The sequence below is a fragment of the Anabrus simplex genome, chromosome 1, assembly GCF_040414725.1.
Source record: "Anabrus simplex isolate iqAnaSimp1 chromosome 1, ASM4041472v1, whole genome shotgun sequence".
Taxonomy (NCBI): Eukaryota; Metazoa; Arthropoda; class Insecta; order Orthoptera; family Tettigoniidae; genus Anabrus; species Anabrus simplex.
In genome coordinates this window covers 1,262,911,223-1,262,930,273 of record NC_090265.1, presented here as the reverse complement: position 1 = coordinate 1,262,930,273, position 19,051 = coordinate 1,262,911,223, and the positions used below count along the sequence as shown (strand labels likewise).

The 19,051-nt window shown below is 39.0% G+C and overlaps 1 protein-coding gene across 1 annotated transcript in view; it reads right to left on the bottom strand.

Annotated features, from left to right (window-relative positions):
* mRpS30 (mitochondrial ribosomal protein S30) overlaps positions 1 to 6,096 on the bottom strand; it is a 116,010-nt gene extending 109,914 nt beyond the window's left edge. The window contains exon 1 of the mRNA XM_067137671.2: positions 5,497 to 6,096. Coding sequence (XP_066993772.2) covers positions 5,497 to 5,939 — 443 coding nt within the window. The 5' untranslated portion in view covers positions 5,940 to 6,096. The remainder of the gene's footprint in view (positions 1 to 5,496) is intronic.
* Between the last annotated feature and the right edge of the window lie 12,955 nt (positions 6,097 to 19,051).

The window sequence follows — 19,051 nt, the reverse complement described above, 5'->3', positions numbered from 1 at the left end:
TAACTAAGGTACAGTCCCAGCATTTTCCTGGTGCAAAAATGGGAAACCAAAAAAAGATCTTCAGGGCTGCTGATAGAGGGGTTCGACCCCCCTATCTCCCGAACGCAAGCTCATAGTTGCGCACCCCTAATCGCACGGCCAACTCGCTCATTGTATCATTTATCGAAAGTGACAAACAATTCAAGATGATTGTGTTCTGACATCAAATATTGTATACAAAGAAGGACTGTAAATTGTAAATACGTTCACATTAATAAACTCTTTGCTATTCTGTGTATACACTTGACTGAGTATTTTATTTCAATAACTCAACAAGCGAATAAATTATTTTTTTGAGGGGCAGGGAAAAGTTGAAAGTGCAGAAGTATCACACGGTTTTAATGGTAATTATTACATATGCAAAACATCATAAGAGTGTTGACATATTATAAAACAACAAGCAAAATTGGTAGTCATAAGAATTTCAGTGAAAAATGGAAGGGTTAGTATAGGTTATTCATGACAGAATCAGGTTCCTGAAAGGACATATGAGAAACAATAAACGACCCAGGGGAATGTGCATGTGAGGATTTACAGAAGGCAGAAGTATTTAGCTATCAGTATGTTAAAAAAAAGTCTAGGTAAACAATTGATATGGAATCTGCCACCTGCGCAACAGCCGTAAAAGCAGGTCTTTGATGACTGACTGAATGATGAATATAAGAATAATGTCCCGGTAGAGGAGGTGACTAATACTAGTGAAGAATTGGTATTTACATCTATATATATAAAATAAGAGTTTTGTCTGTACATTGCTCAGAATTTGAAAATAATGGTATTTCTGTAACGGTCATGTCCATAGTAACAAGAAAATGCACTTTTTACTTTTCCGTAATTTCTGTCTGTCTGTATGTATGTACACGCATCACGAGAAAACGGTTGAAGAGAATTTAATGAAAATCGGTATGTGAAGTCGGGGGATGAGCCTCTACCATCTAGGCTATAGATCATTTTGCTCATGCTGAGTGAAATGGTAGTTTAGGGGAAGGCCTAAAATTGAATTCTCAACTATTTATGTTATTAGTGGTCTAATGAAAATCGGTATGTGAAGTCGGAGGATGAGCCTCTACAATCTAGGCTATAAATCATTTTACTCACGCTGAGTGAATGGTAGTTTAGGGGAAGGCCTAAAATTGAATTCTCAACTATTTATGTTATTAGTGGTCGTATTTTAAAGAAAATGGGTATGCAAAGTTGGGGAATAAGTTGCTTCAATCTAGGCTATCAATAATTGTATTCACGCTGAGAAAAATGGTAGTTTAGGGGAAGGCCTAAAATTTAATTCTCAAATATTGTTGTTATTAGTAGTCCTATCTTGATGAAAATCGGTATGCAAAGTCAGGAAATAAGTCGCTATAGTCAAGGCTTAAATTATTTTATTCACGCTGAGTGAAATGGTAGTTTAGGGGAAGGCCTAAAATGTAATTCTGAAATATTTCTTATTAGAGGTGTAATCGGTGAATACTACATAACTAAGGTTATATAGTATCAAATTTCCTATTATTCATGCCTTATACATTGTTACCGTACTGGCTATGATCACAAAGATATTCATGAATTTGGATTTTTGTTACTAAGTCCATATCAGCGCCGAGTAACGAGAAAATGGGTAAACAGCATTTAATGAAAATCGGTATGTAAAGTCGGAGAATAAGAAACTACAATTTATGGTTTACAAATCACAGAGTCGAAAGAAAACTAAATGTGAAGGCCTACAATATAGAAAGCTCATAATATTGATCAACAATAACATTACATTGACCATTGTTTGTCGTGATGTGCTTTGTGTCTTCTGTTGCCCCTCACCTCCGGTAGATAGGATTACTGCTGCGTACGGAGTATTTTTATTTGATTTACGTTACACCGACATAGATAGGTTTTATGGCGACGATGGGATAGGAAAGAGCTAGGAGTGTCTTAGGCCTTAATTAAGGTACAGCCCCAGCATTTGACTGGTGTGAAAGTGGGAAACTACGGAATACCATCTTCAGCGCTGCCGACAATGGGGTTCGAATCCACTATCTCTCGGATGCAAGCTCACAGCTGCGCACCGCTAACCACACGGTCAACTCGCCCAGTCGTACAGAGTGTAACAGCCTGTCTGAATATTGATGGGAAGTAGCTGGGGAGTTAGATAACTTTCTTCTTTAGCATGCCATTCCCCTGGTTTATAAATTTTCTGATACAACTGGTACGTAACACACTGGATCATCATAGCATTCGGGCTATTCAATCCCTACTCTGAGGCACTGATTGGAATGAACAGTGTGCATATTTAGCGGAATAATGGCAGATGAGTGTTCATGGCAATCTGCGGCCTGGTCATCCCAGCTCTGGAACTTTGGACTATTAGATTGGCACCGCAATATAACCGCAGCTCTGTTCGTTAAAAGTGATAAAATTGCAAGTTATGAATCTCATTCCGTATTGACGGTTATCATTTTACAAAAGAAAGTAAAGTAAAAAGTGATAAAACGTGCGGCTTTCCATTTGATCGAGTATTTTATATGATAGCATTCATACTACATTCGTTCTTACGTTTTTGTAATGACCTATGTTGATTTCAGGTTAGGAAAACCACAAAGTCAGTCTTTCTGAGAATCCCGTAGCGAAGCACACCACACACAACACTATCCTCCACCGCAATAACACGCAGTTACCTACACATGGCAGATGCCGTCCAACCTCATCGTAGGGTCTGCCTTACAACGGCTGCACTTAGCTAGAAATAGCCACACAAAATTATAATTGTTTATTATTATTATTATACTAGCTGAGGTACCCGTGCTTCTCTACGGGATTCTCAGAAAGACTGACTTTGTGGTTTTCCTAACCTGAAATCAACATAGGTCATTACAAAAACGTAAGAACGAATGTAGTATGAATGCTATCATATAAAATACTCGATCAAATGGAAAGCCGCACGTTTTATCACTTTTTACTTTACTTTCTTTTGTAAAATGATAACCGTCAATACGGAATGAGATTCATAACTTGCAATTTTATCACTTTTAACGAACAGAGCTGCGGTTATATTGCGGTGCCAATCTAATAGTCCAAAGTTCCAGAGCTGGGATGACCAGGCCGCAGATTGCCATGAACACTCATCTGCCATTATTCCGCTAAATATGCACACTGTTCATTCCAATCAGTGCCTCAGAGTAGGGATTGAATAGCCCGAATGCTATGATGATCCAGTGTGTTACGTACCAGTGGTATCAGAAAATTTATAAACCAGGGGAATGGCATGCTAAAGAAGAAAGTTATCTAACTCCCCAGCTACTTCCCATCAATATTCAGACAGGCTGTTACACTCTGTACGACTGGGCGAGTTGACTGTGTGGTTAGCGGTGCGCAGCTGTGAGCTTGCATCCGAGAGATAGTGGATTCGAACCCCATTGTCGGCAGCGCTGAAGATGGTATTCCGTAGTTTCCCACTTTCACACCAGTCAAATGCTGGGGCTGTACCTTAATTAAGGCCTAAGACACTCCTAGCTCTTTCCTATCCCATCGTCGCCATAAAACCTATCTATGTCGGTGTAACGTAAATCAAATAAAAATACTCTGTACGCAGCAGTAATCCTATCTACCGGAGGTGAGGGGCAACAGAAGACACAAAGCACATCACGACAAACAATGGTCAATGTAATGTTATTGTTGATCAATATTATGAGCTTTCTATATTGTAGGCCTTCACATTTAGTTTTCTTTCGACTCTGTGATTTGTAAACCATAAATTGTAGTTTCTTATTCTCCGACTTTACATACCGATTTTCATTAAATGCTGTTTACCCATTTTCTCGTTACTCGGCGCTGATATGGACTTAGTAACAAAAATCCAAATTCATGAATATCTTTGTGATCATAGCCAGTACGGTAACAATGTATAAGGCATGAATAATAGGAAATTTGATACTATATAACCTTAGTTATGTAGTATTCACCGATTACACCTCTAATAAGAAATATTTCAGAATTACATTTTAGGCCTTCCCCTAAACTACCATTTCACTCAGCGTGAATAAAATAATTTAAGCCTTGACTATAGCGACTTATTTCCTGACTTTGCATACCGATTTTCATCAAGATAGGACTACTAATAACAACAATATTTGAGAATTAAATTTTAGGCCTTCCCCTAAACTACCATTTTTCTCAGCGTGAATACAATTATTGATAGCCTAGATTGAAGCAACTTATTCCCCAACTTTGCATACCCATTTTCTTTAAAATACGACCACTAATAACATAAATAGTTGAGAATTCAATTTTAGGCCTTCCCCTAAACTACCATTCACTCAGCGTGAGTAAAATGATTTATAGCCTAGATTGTAGAGGCTCATCCCCCGACTTCACATACCGATTTTCATTAGACCACTAATAACATAAATAGTTGAGAATTCAATTTTAGGCCTTCCCCTAAACTACCATTTCACTCAGCGTGAGCAAAATGATCTATAGCCTAGATGGTAGAGGCTCATCCCCCGACTTCACATACCGATTTTCATTAAATTCTCTTCAACCGTTTTCTCGTGATGCGTGTACATACATACAGACAGACAGAAATTACAGAAAAGTAAAAAGTGCATTTTCTTGTTACTATGGACATGACCGTTACAGAAATACCATTATTTTCAAATTCTGAGCAATGTACAGACAAAACTCTTATTTTATATATATAGATGGCTACAAAATGATAACTGATTTGACAGAAAGAAAGATATATCCAGTACATGGGACCCGCACCAGAACTGGAAAAGATTCACCGGGAGGCAGCACAGTTTGTTCTACCTGTAGGTGATTTCATACAAAAAAAATTGTGTTACAAAAATGTTCCAAACATTGGGCTAGGACGACTTTGGAGTAAGGAGACGAGCTGCTAGACTAAGTGGTGGGTATGTTCTAAACTCTCAGTAGAGAGATAGCGACGAATAATTATAGCTGATGAGTAGGGCCTAAGCTTGAAAGGAGTTATAAGTAGCAAAGTTCATAATAAGACAAAATAGGAACTCTAGGACAAATCCAGACAAATATTCATTTATAGAAAGAGGAATTATGGATTGGAATAAATAAAAACAATAAATTTCCAACTCTTTTGAAATCATTTCAGAAAAGACTGTGTAAACAACTTATAGGGAATCTGCCAGCAGGGTGCCAGCCATAAATGCATGTAAGTGGTGACATTTGATTTTGACTAATATACACCCATATTTATCAAAATATTATCTTTATTACTCCAGTAGAAAAGTAATTAGTTATGCAAAACCTATTAAACATGCTCAAAAAAAAAAAAAAAAAGAGGAAAGAAGACAGTACAGTATCAACATCTACTCCTTAGATTATCTAATATTAAACTTGTCCACATCAAAGGTCTGAAGCTGAAAATGATTAGAGTGTTTTACCAAATACCAGCTTCCATCGATTAGTCTAAACGAAGGCGCATAAAAATGTAGTTACCTGCGACTGTGATACTCATAAACGAGAGCAGACTGAACTTCTGATTTAATGTTCTCAAGAACGTTAGAGGCATTATCGACAATACCAGAAGATGAATAAAACGAAGGTAGATCTTCACACTTACTGAAGTGGGTCCTTGTAACATACTGAGCCAATGAAAGGCTGTTAAAAGGAACTTCATCCTCCATAAGCATGCATACGTTCCATCCATAATATTTTGGCATATTAACTTCCATTAATTTTTCTTCCACGGTTCTAAGCGACTTAATCTTCTCGTGCCAAGTGCCTTTCACTCGTTCTCTTTTCGCTTTAATAGAGACATCTAAAATAGGGGGATATTCTGGTTGTTCTGAATACTCTAATTCTCTGGCTACTACGCTTGAGTGTCTCTTAATATTCCTGAAGAAAGTCAAGCAATTCGGTCTCACTACAGCAAAATACATTTCAGATGCACTAAAACAGCACAATCATACAAAAATAACACCGAATAATTTCGCCACAAATAAGGTATGAATACTTATAATATTTTGTCGAACATCGTCACTCATAACCTAAGTTACACAAACCATTCCCAAGATCGCACCGCACACACAAACACCAGTCTTGCCAACACAATTTTTGTTGTTGTTGTTGTTGTTGCTGTAGGGGAAGTTCTGGGCTCTATTATTTCACCCAGTCACAACAATTATTAACGTGATATAACACTGATAATGCGAAATCCACGTAACTATTCTCACTACGAAGGTCACAAGAACACAGTTGAACACCATGTCTATGTACACATCTTAAGCAACGAGAAGCATAAAAAAGAAAGTGCGCAGACACACAATACAGTGGAAGCAGGAGTATGTAACCGTGCGAAATGAAAAAGACAGTAATTTACAAATAAATATGAGAATCATCCAAATATTGATTGATAGCATGTATTATAGCAGGAACATATCGGTACGCAAACAGGAGACGTTGGTGGGAGAGATTTCTGAAGACTGACAAGACGACAAAATAAAAGCCGGACGAGAAGAATCATACACAGGGCATTGGAATAATAAATGATTTACATCAGCAATCAGAGCGCCACAAAGACAGGAGGAATGGGGGAAGAGATTAAATCATTGTTTATACAGAGGAGTAAGGGCATCATTAAAGCAAAGGCGAATAATATTTGTAATGTGACAGCGAGAACAGTTATCCTTCAGATACCAAGGAAATACAAGGCTGGATATTGTAATAAAGGTGACCTTTATAAGAAGCAGAACGAGTCCAACCTTCTTGCCACTGACGATAAGCAGAATGTTTAAGAACAGAGTAAAAATCGGGTAAAGGAAAGGCAAGTTGAAGTAGAGATTTCCCACCACGAGCAGCTCGCTTAGCGAATAAATACACTTGTTCATTCCCATAGATACCTATATGACTAGGGGCCCACACGAAGGTGAGAACAACACCAGATTTATGCTAGGTAAAAATAAGGCTTTTAACATGATACAAATACCAGTTAAAAGAGAGATGAGAGGACATTAGCGGCTGGACGGAACTGAGAGAATCCGTACAAATAGCTGCTTTAGGTATAGAATGATGCTTAATGTACAAGGGTGTATCGTAGAGATAGGATAGGAATGGTAGGAGGGGGAGTATTCATTCTCGTGAGAGAAGAATTTGTAAGCTACGAAAAAGTTAAAGATGACAAGCACGAAATCCTAGGGGTAAGGCTCATTTCTAAAGATGTCTTTGGAGTGTACAGACCAGGAAAGGGTAGCGCAGATGCTGATTCAGAATTATTTGATAAGATAATCAGCTATGTGGGAAACGATGAGGAAAGGAACGTGATCGTAGCGGGTGATCTCAATTTACAAAATGTCAATTGGGAAGGTAATGCGAATGACAGGAAGCATGACCAACAAATCGCAAATAAGTTAATATGGGAAGGGCAACTGATTCAGAAAGTGATGCAACCGACTAGAGGGAAGAATATTCTGAATGTGGTGCTGGTAAAGCCAGATGAGCTCTATAGAGAAACCGAAGTAATAGATGGTATTAGCGATCACGAAGCAGTTTCTGTGGTAATTAAAAATAAATGTGAAAGAAAGGAAGGCCTTAAAAGTAGGACTGTTAGGCAGTACCATATGGCTGATAAAACAGGCATGAGGGAGTTTTTAATAAGTAAATATGATCAGTGGAAAACGGTAAATATAAATGTAAACAGATTCTGGGATGGGTTTAAAGCAGTTGTTGAGGAATGTGAAAAAAGGTTTGTACCTTTAACGGTGGTAAGGAATGGTATAGATCCACTCTATTATAACAGGCAAGTAAAGTTTGACATGCATTGTATATAAGCTTTGGGAAGGTATTCTTTCTGATTATATTAGACATGTTTGTGAAATTAATAACTGGTTCGATAGAAGGCAATTCGGTTTTAGGAAAGGTTATTCCACTGAAGCTCAACTTGTAGGATTCCAGCAAGATATAGCAGATATCTTGGATTCTGTAGGTCAAATGGACCGTATCGCGATTGACATGTCTAAAGCATTTGATAGGGTGGATCGTGGGAGACTACTGGCAAAAATGAGTGCAATTGGACTAGACAAAAGAGTCACTGAATGGGTTGCTATATTTCTAGAAAATAGATCTCAGAGAATTAGAGTAGGTGAAGCTTTATCTGACCCTGTAATAATTAAGAGGGGAATTCCTCAAGGCAGTATTATCGGACCTTTACGTTTTCTTATATATAAATGATATGAGTAAAGGAGTAGAATCGGAGGTAAGGATTTTTGCGGATGATGTTATTCTCTATAGAGTGATAAATTAGTTATAAGATTCTGAGCAACTGCAACGTGACCTCGAAAATGTTGTGAGATGGACAGCAGGCAATGGTATGTTGATAAACGGGGTTAAAAGTCAGGTTGTGAGATTCACAAATAGAAAAGTCCTCTCAGTTTTAATTACTGCGTTGATGGGGTGAAAGTTCCTTTTGGGGATCATTGTAAGTATCTAGGTGTTAATATAAGGAAAGATCTTCATTGGGCTAATCACATAAATGGGATTGTAAATAAAGGGTACAGATCTCTGCACATGGTTAGGACGGTGTTTAGGGGGTGTAGTAAGGATTTAAAGGAGAGTGCATATAAGTCTCTGGTAAGACCCCAACTAGAGTATGGTTCCAGTGTATGGGACACTCACCAGGATTACCTTATTCAAGAACTGTAAAAAATCCAAAGAAAAGCAGCTCGATTTGTTCTGGGTGATTTCCAACAAAAGAGTAGCGTTACAAAAATGTTGCAATGTTTGGGTTGGGAAGAATTGAGAGAAAGAAGAAGAGCTGCTCGACTTCGTGGTATGTTCCGAGCTGTCAGCAGAGAGATGACGTGGAATGACATTAGTAGACGAATAAGTTTGAATGGCGTTTATAAAAGGAGGAAAGATCACAATATGAAGATAAAGTTGGAATTCAAGGGGACAAACTGGGGCAAATATTCATTTATAGGAAGGGGAGTAAGGGATTGGGATAACTTACCAAGGGAGAAGTTCAATAAATTTCCAGTTTCTTTGAAATCATTTAGAATAAGGCTAGGAAAGCAACAGATAGGGAATCTGCCACCTGGGCGACTGCCCTAAATGCAGATCAGGATTGATTGATTGATTGATTGATTGATTGATTGATTGATTGATTGATTGATTGATTGATTGATTGATTGATTGATTGATTGATTGATTGATTGATTGATTGATTGATTGATTGATTGATTGATTGATTGATTGATTGATTGATTGATTGATTGATTGATTGATTGATTGATTGATTGATTGATTGATTGATTGATTGATTGATTGATTGATTGATTGATTGATTGATTGATTGATTGATTGATTGATTGATCGATCGATCGATTGATTGATTGATTGATTGATTGATTGATTGATTGATTGATTGATTGATTGATTGATTGATTGATTGATTGATTGATTGATTGATTGATTGATTGATTGATTGATTGATTGATTGATTGAAGATACTAAGAAGGAGGTGCAGGTTGGAAAGAAATAGAGTTAGAAATGGCTGTGGAAGTAAGGAGAAATTGAAGGAACTTACTAGGAAATTGAATCTAGAAAAGAAGTCAGCTAACGATAACATGATGGCAAGCATAATTGGTGGCCATACTAATTTTAGTGAAAAATGAAAGAGTATGTATAGGTACTTTAAGGCAGAAACAGGTTCCAAGAAGGACATTCCAGGAATAATTAATGAACAAGGGAAGTGTGTATGCGAGGATCTTTAACAGGCAGAAGTATTCAGTCAGCAGTATGTAAAGATTGTTTGTTACAAGGATAATGTCCATATAGAGGAGGTGACTAATACTAAAGAAGTATTAAAATTTACCTATGAAAGCAATGACATTTACAGTAAGATACAAGAGTTGAAAACTAGAAAAGCGGCTGGAATTGATAACGTTCCGGGGGATATACTAAAGACAATGGGTTGGGATGTAGTACCATATCTGAAGTACTTGTTTGATTACTGTTTGCATGAAGGAACTTTCCAAAATGAATGGAGAGTTGCTATAGTAGCCCCTGTATATAAAGGAAAGGGTGATAAACATAAAGCTGAAAATTACAGGCCGGTCAGTTTGACATGCATTGTATGTAAGCTTTGGGAAAGCATTCTTTCTGATTATATTAGATATGTTCGCAAAACTAATAACTGGTTTGATAGAAGGCAGTTTGGGTTTAGGAAAGGTTACTCCACTGAAGCCTGACTTGTATGATTCAGCAAGATATAGCAGATATCCTGGATTCAGGAGGTCAATTGGACTGTATTAAACTTGACTTATCTAAGGCATTTGATAGGGTAGATCATGCGAGACTACCGGCAAAAATGAGTGCAATTGGACTAGAAAGAAGAGTGACTGAATGGGTGTTTCTGTTTCTAGAAAATAGAACTCAGAGAATTAGAGTAGAGAAGCTTAATCTGTCCCTGTAAAAATTAAGGGGGGAATTCCTCAAGGCAGTATTATTGGACCTTTATGTTTTCTTATATATATATCAATGATATGTGTAAAGAAATGGAATCAGAGATAAGGCTTTTCGCAGATGATGTTATTCTGTACAGAGTAATAAATAAGTTACAAGATTGTGAGCAACTGCAAAATGACTGTGAGATGGACAGTAAGCAACGGTATGATGATAAACAGGGATAAAAGTCAGGTTGTGAGTTTCACAAATAGGAAAAATACTCTCAGTTTTAATTACTGCGTTGATGAGGTGAAAGTTCCCTTTGGGGATCATTGTAAGTACCTAGGTATTAATATAAGGAAAGATCTTCATTGGGGTAATCAAATAAATATGATTGTAATCAAAGGGTACAGATCTCTGCACATGGTTATGAGAGTATTTAGGGGTTGTAGTAAAGATGTAGAGGAGAGAGCATATTTGTCTCTGGTGAGACCCCAACTAGAGTATGGTTCCAGTGTATGGGACACTCATCAGGATTACTTGATTCAGGAACTGGAAAAAATCCAAAGAAAAGCAGCTCGATTTGTTTTGGGCGATTTCCGACAAAAGAGTAGCGTTACAAAAATGTTGCAAAGTTTGGCTGGGAAGACTTGGTAGAAAGGAGAGAAGCTGCTCGACTAAGTGGTATGTTCCGAGCTGTCAGTGGAGAGATGGCGTGGGAGGGCATCAGTAGACGAATAAGTTTGGATGGTGTCTTTAAAAGTAGGAAAGATCACAATATGAAGATAAAGTTGGAATTCAAGAGGACAAATTGGGGCAAATATTCGTCTATAGGTGGATTGCAATATCTTACCAAGGGAGATGTTCAATAAATTTCCAATTTCTTTGCAATCATTTAAGAAAAGGCTATGAAAACAACAGATAGGGTATCTGCCACCTGGACGACTGCCCTAAATGAAGATCAGGATTGATTGATTGATTGATTGATTGATTGATTGATTGATTGATTGATTGATTGATTGATTGATTGATTGATTGATTGATTGATTGATTGATTGATTGATTGATTGATTGATTGATTGATTGATTGATTGATTGATTGATTGATTGATTGATTGATTGATTGATTGATTGATTGATTGATTGATTGATTGATTGATTGATTGATTGATTGATTGATTGATTGATTGATTGATTGATTGATTGATTGATTGATTGATTGATTGATTGATTGATTGACGAATAGCAAGATGTTCCGTAGTGTAAATAGAAAAGCCGCTGGGTAAACGATAGAGTTCAGCAACATTGGATAGGACAAAAAAGAACGCTGCTCCAACGCCGGAAAAGTTTTTGAACCGTCTGTATATATATATATATTGACGCCAGAAACCTTTAGAGTAACACGTAACTTTTTAAAAGGAGGGCCAGTCAACGAAGAACCAGGAACAGAGGAAGAAAAACAAGCTGTAGGGGAGATAATGATGAAGGAACAAAAAATAAACAGTCAAAATGTACTGAACAAAATGGAGAAGGAGTGAGTAAAGTAGCATGTTTATATGAGAGAAGAAACTGTTATGCATACAACAATGCAGGCATCTTACGACGGCGGGCATGTGAAAGAAGGGAGTATTCATCTAATAACTGCAATTTAGGAAGCAATGGGTGTTGAGCCACGGAAAATCGTTTAAATAAATATTTAGATGTTATCAGTTTACAACGCATTGGAAGAGGGAGCTCACCGGTCTCGACAAGGAGAGCATTAGTAGGGGTAGACAACAATGCTCCAACACAAGTTCTCAGGGCTTTAAATTGTATAGTATTTAAGTGGTTAAGAGAAGAATCAGACGCGGTATCTATAACATGCGCACAGTAGTCGAGTCTAGAGCGAATAGTAGCGAAATATAACAACTGAGCTGTGCCAGGATCAGCATACCATGATCGTCCAGTAACAGCTTAAGAATTTTAATATGCACATCAGAATAATTACGTAACCGATTAATATGATGTTTCCAAGATAACGAGCGATCTAGCATGACACCAAGGTATATATGGGAGGAACAAAAAGGAATGACAAGAGAATCGAAAACGAGTGGCTCAGAATTAAACCTACGATTAGAGGTAAAAAATATAGCTCAGCATTTGGAGGTGAAAAGGTGAAGACCATGGAAAGTAAGCCACGTAATGACTTACTCCATTAGCTGATATACAGGCTGTTAGGGGTATACCTACATATATTTCTTCTAGCAATACAGAAAGATGTGACGAACCACTATATATCACACTTTTAGTAATCCTCGGAAGTTACTTTCGAGAGCAAAGAGATAAGATGTTTTAGAATAGGTGGTATGCCTTGTCCTTGTGAATGAATAGCATCTCTTTGATAACAGGTAAGTCACGCGCCAGCCGTGCCAAACTGGTTTCTGTTTATGTTTACGAGCAAATGAACTATGTAACAGCTGAACGCTACTAATGCAATGCACGAGATGTTACGTAACATACTTGTCATACTGGTTTTACGTTTAAGAGCAACTGAAATACGATAACAGCTGAAGGCGGCTACTTGTTACGTTACATTCTCGCCAGACTGGTTTTATTGTTGCTAGTATTTAGTTTCCGTCTTAGGGGCTTCAGAAAATCCTGGTCATCGGTTTCGGACCCTGGAGATGTATCGAATTCTCAGCGTTAATATTGGTTCATTTGCTGTTACGTCCTTTAGGGGATTGGGATATCTGTGGTCATCAGCCCCGTGGTCTAGTGAGTATGGAAATGACCTGAAAAGCTTTGTCGATGCGGGACCTGTACGAGCGTGTGATATAATTATTGGTTAGGATAGGCGCGTCGCGACGTGAAATACGGTACGAACCCCGTTGTGCATTGCCTAATGGTAGAAGAAATATGGCAGTTCCTTACGCCAACGAAAGCATTCATGGGATGGGATGTCCAAATGAGTACCATCGAAATTGAATTGTCGAAACACATCGAACGTTTAGTTTCAAAGGAATAATGGACATGTTATACAACTAAATAAATTAAACGTACCTACATTTCGTGCCTCGTTCCGGGCTGAGTGGCTCAGACGGTTGAGGTTCCGGCCTTTTGACTCCAACTTCGCAGGCTCGAACCTGGCCCAGTCCGGTGTTATTTGAAGGTGCTCAAATATTGTACGTCAGTCTCGTGTCGGTAGATTTACTGGTACATAGAAAGATCTGCTGCGGGACTAATTTCGGGCACCACAGCGGCTCAGAAAACTGTAGAAGTAGTTAGTGGGACGTAAAGCACTTGCGTTATTATTATTATTATTATTATTATTATTATTATTATTATTATTATTATTATCAGGTCATTAAAAGCTGAAGCACGTGGAAGAAAATAGTAAAATACGCGTGGTTCAAGAGGAAACAAGATGAAATGTACGTCACGTGAGGCAACATCGGTCGCAGTAGTAAACTACATATTACAATGCGTAAGACGAGAACCAGGTCAAGCTCGTGGGGATGAGTCAGCTGCAATCACGTATTGTGTATAAACATCAAATATAACATCAAAAAATCTAAGAAACATAAAAAAAGGTTACACGTTAGAGACATGTAGCTATTAACCTGAACACGAGGCCGACGGCCGCTTTCATGAGTACAAGATGAGTTATAAAAATTATACACAATTCAAAGAAGTCGAACGTATCTAAGAAGATTCCGCCACAACTACATCCTACATTTTACTATGATGGTGCTAATAACAAATCGCAGATGATTACGCTACTGCGTGTTAAGATGATGTTGATAGAATGCAGTATACCTGTTAAGCCATAAGGCTGTAATAGAAGGAGAGGAAGAAGAAGGTAACGAGAGCCACATAGTCAAGCAGGAGAGAGCCAAACAAGGCCCACATTAGTGACATAGACATATGAGTGGCGTGGTCGTAGGAACTACAGTCGCAATAGTAACACTCTGATGTAGAAAGAATGAACTAACATAGAGTACGGACTCCGTAATTCCAGGTGGACGGTAACAAGACTATCTCGAATAGAAAAGCACGGATTTACGAACGTACACGAAAACGCCTGTGTACAAAAAATGTACCTATGTTAAACATTACAGTACAACAGTTTAGGAAACAAAAACATACAGATTGACTTACACTAAAATAAATTTGAAACTTCCTTTTGTAAACTAACAAAACACTCTAGGCAACCTTCTTAAGTCAAATGTTAACTTATAGTTCCTATTTCAGTAGTGATGAATATAAAACAAGCATTTTATTTAATTTTTTGTACGTGATAATGATGATGATGATTGCTGTTTTAAGGTCATCGGCCCTTAGAAACGCAAAGTGTCTTCTGTTTTAACTCGTAGTGAATAAGAAACAAAATACAAATTGCTCTAACACACGTAATGAACCAAACCACGTGCAGGGTAGCATTGAAGGCCTGCAGAACCGGACTCAATGTCAATGTCTAGCGTTGTAACAAGCACGTCTTCCGTGTGTTTTGTTCAGCATTCGCCACGTACAAGGCACTCGCGCACTGAAACTCTCGATTCACAATTTTTGTTACCGGTACATCAACTTCTCTGCTCGTATTTATGAGAATGTCGAACTATCGAGACTCAAAATACTATATCTATTCTGTACTTTACTCCCAAGCTATTACGTTGCAGAAATTGCGTAACATCTGACATACCAAAGTAAAACTCGTAGCAATTGTTCAAAGTGTTCACCCTGGGCTTCTCTGCAGGCTTCACTTCACCGAATCCAGTTACGACGCATTCGAGCCAAGACTCCAGGGTTGTTCAGAATATCCAATGATGCTTAAAAAATACGTTCTCGGAAGTCACCCGACGTGGTTACTTCAGTTCGATATACTTTGTGTTTCATGTCCCTCCAGACATACAAATCCATTGGAATAAGGTCTGGAGATCTGGCTGGCCACCGTTGAGGAAATGTCTGCACCAGCGTGTAAAGTACACGTGGTTCTGCGTAGTCGAAGCGAAACGTCCTCTGGAAGCTCCAGTAACTTACTGTATCTACAGGAGCAAGGAAACATTAATAAAAAGATAATCAGTCCACGTAACCGACCTCCTACTACACCCATCCACGTATTCATTCAGAACCGGTGCTGGAAATTGCCTTATCCTACCGAATGGGGATGTTCCACAGCCCATGAGTGGGATATAGTGGGTTCCAACCTCTCTGTCGGTAGCCCTAAAGACGGTTTTCCGTGGTTTGCCATGCTCACGCCAGGCAAAGGCTGGAGCTTTACCTTAATTAAGACCACGGTTGCTTCTTCACGATCCTAGCCCTTTCCTGTCCCGTCTTCGCCGTAAGATCTATCTGTGTCGTGGCGACGTACATCACCCAGTAAAAATGGTAATCAGTTGCGAAAGACACTGCTCCCGTTGAATGCGGTCAGGAGGCACTCATCTACATGCAGTGTCCTACGTATAGCCCAAGTTGATAAACCAACGGCACGTGTTATACTACGGTTACGGCACCCGGGATCATCGTTTACTACTGTCAGGATGTCTTCTTCCGCGTCTAGGATTACATGTGGCCGTTCAGACCATCGCTTTTCGAAGCGTGATGTAACACAACCAGTATCGCGAATACGCTGCAGTACAGTAAGTATCGTTGCTGGATTCGGCACCCGTCTGTTGGGAAGCCTTTCCCGATAGATTTATGGCGGGCGACCCGTGTTCTGTTCTGCCACATGATACACTAGCAGCATATCATGGTATTCGTGTTATTCATACACTGGTATTATTCAAATACTACTACTACTACAATGGCGTATGGCGTCCGGAGAGGCTTGGTGCAGGCCTTTTCCTAGTAGACCGCCTATTAGGCGACCTGCATGTCTGTGAAGATGAGGGTCCTACCTAGGATGATTTCTAACGTTGAATACGTCACACACGCCCAGCCCCGGAAGCACTGGAATTAACCAATTAAGGTTAAAATACCCGACCCGGCCGAGAATCGAACCCGGGACGCTCTGAACCGAAGGCCATTACGCTGACCATTCAGCCAACGAGTCGGACACTACTACTACTACTGTTGCTACTTCTACGAAGTAACTCGCGTACTAGTACGGACGATAATTCGCCTCTCTGGCAGCTGCTTTTCACGCCAAGGTCAGACAGACAGCTCATACCTCTAGTCCGATTTCGTGTAGGGGGCGGGAACTCGTCCAACCACATTCCCGTCGCTAGGAACAGCAGACAACCGGAACGGTACGTGACAGGTCTAGTGCTTTTGTCGAACTTCTTACGTGGAATATTCTCTCACAGTGTGATTTCAATATCATGCATTATTGGGAGACAAACTCGCCGAATGCAGAAACACCCCCGGTTTGACGTGTACGTAAATAAAGTTTCTTACGTCAACAAAAGAATGCGTGGGATAGGATTTCCAAGTGAGTAGTATCGGAATTGTATTGTCAAAGCACATCGAACGTTTTGCTTCATACCAATAAGGAACGTGTTATAAAAATAAATAAATTAAACGTACCTTCCTTTCGTGCTTCCAAACGAAAAGGGCATGTTTAATGGTAAATTAAATCATTCTCACTGCAGCTTTTAAAGTGCCCTTTAAACGTATCAAAATAAACGTAGCCAGGCTGAGTGGCTCAGACGGTTCAAGCACTGGTTTCATGAACTTAGCAGGCTCGATCCTGGCTCAGTCCGCTGGTATTTGAACGTGCTCGAATACGACCACTTCTGATCGGTAGATTTACAGGCGCGTTAAAGATTAACTGTGTAAAAAATTCCGACACCGCTCGTCTAAATTGGCACGTAACCATTTATTATTATTATTATTATTATTATTATTATTATTATTATTATTATTATTATTATTATTATTATTATTATTATTATTATTATCGTTCGTTCGTTCGTAATCTGTATACCCTCCAGGGTCAGTTTTCCCTCGGAGTCAGCGAGAGATCCCACCTCTACCTCTTCAAGAGCAGTGCCCTGGAGCTTCAGACTCTGGGTCGGGGATACAATTGGGGAGGTGATCAGTACCTCGCTCAGGCGGCCTCACCTGCTATACTGAACAGGGGCCTTGTGGGTGTGGGAAGTTTGGAAGGGAGAGACATGGAAGAGGGAAGGAAGCGACCGTGGCCTTAAGTTAGGTACCATCCCGGCATTTGCTTGGAGGAGAAGTGGGGAAACCGCAGAAAACCAATTCCAGGATGGCTGAGGAGAGAATTGAACCCCCCTCTACTCAGTTGACCTCCCGAGGCCGAGTGGATCCCGTTCCAGCCCTCGTACCACTTTTCAAATTTCGTGTCAAAGCCGGGAATCGAACCCGGGCTTCTGGGGTGGCAGCTAATCACACCAACCACTACACCACAGACGCGGACATTATTATTATTATTATTATTATTATTATTATTATTATTATTATTATTATTATTATTATTATTATTATTATTATTATTATTGCGCGAGTAGGCCGTGCGTTTAGGAGCACGCGGCAGTCAGCTTGCATCCGTCGCAATGGCACTAGCAATATTATTATAATAACTGTGTTAGTCTATTATTACTAACTCTTATGAAAATAAAAGGTAATCGCCCCACTCAAATTTCGTAGCTCGTAATCTGTCAGAAAACACTAAAGAAAATAGTGAACTTTTAACAAGTCCGAATTATTATTAATCTCATAAATGCAGACATGTCTCCGAAATTACCGAAATATGTACCTACAAATTGTTTTACGTCGCACCGACACAAATAGGTCGTATGGTGACGATGGGAGAGAAAGGGGATACAAGTGGGAAGGAAACGTTCGAGGCCTTATTAAACGTACAGTCCTAGCATTTGCCTGATATGAATATAGGAAACTACGGAAAACCATCTCCCCGGCTGCCGACAGTGGAGTTCGAACCAACCATCACCAGAATGCAAGTTCACAGCTGCACGCCCCTAACCGCAGGAGCAACTTACTCTAAGTTGTAATGCCGGTCTGAGTAGCTCGTATGATAGAGCGCTGGTCTTCTGATACCACCTTATCAGTTTCAATGGCGGCTTAGTTCGGTGGTATTTGAAGGTGCTCAAATACGCCAGTCTCGTGTCTGTAGAATTACTTGCATTAAAAAATAATGCGGTAATAAATTCTGCGGTAATAAATTCTGGCAATTCAGCGTCTCCGAAAACCGTGAAAATCAGTTAGTGGAACGTAAAGATATTATTATTATTATTATTATTATTATTATTATTATTATTATTATTATTATTATTATTATTATTATTATTATTATTCTACCGGGCTTTACACCTCTACGTCGCACATTTAAATCTTGCGCCAATTAGAACTCCTCTACAGGAGAAACACAGAACTTGGAACTAGATCTACTTAAACTTTTCCTCAGAAGATGTCACCTCCTTAATTTTGTGATTGTGAAGTTTCCAGTACTGTATGAAATTCTACGTGTTTTTTTTACCATTTATCAGGAAGTTTGGACTTTCTGCAACAGATGTCACTACAAAAACTATGATCATGCACCCTGGTGCGAAGTGAAGGAACTTTATTTGAAGAAATTTTGTATTCTTAAGTTTTATCTTTACTAAATTTGGTTCATTCATTTTGGGGTAGGCAATATTGATCTTTTCTT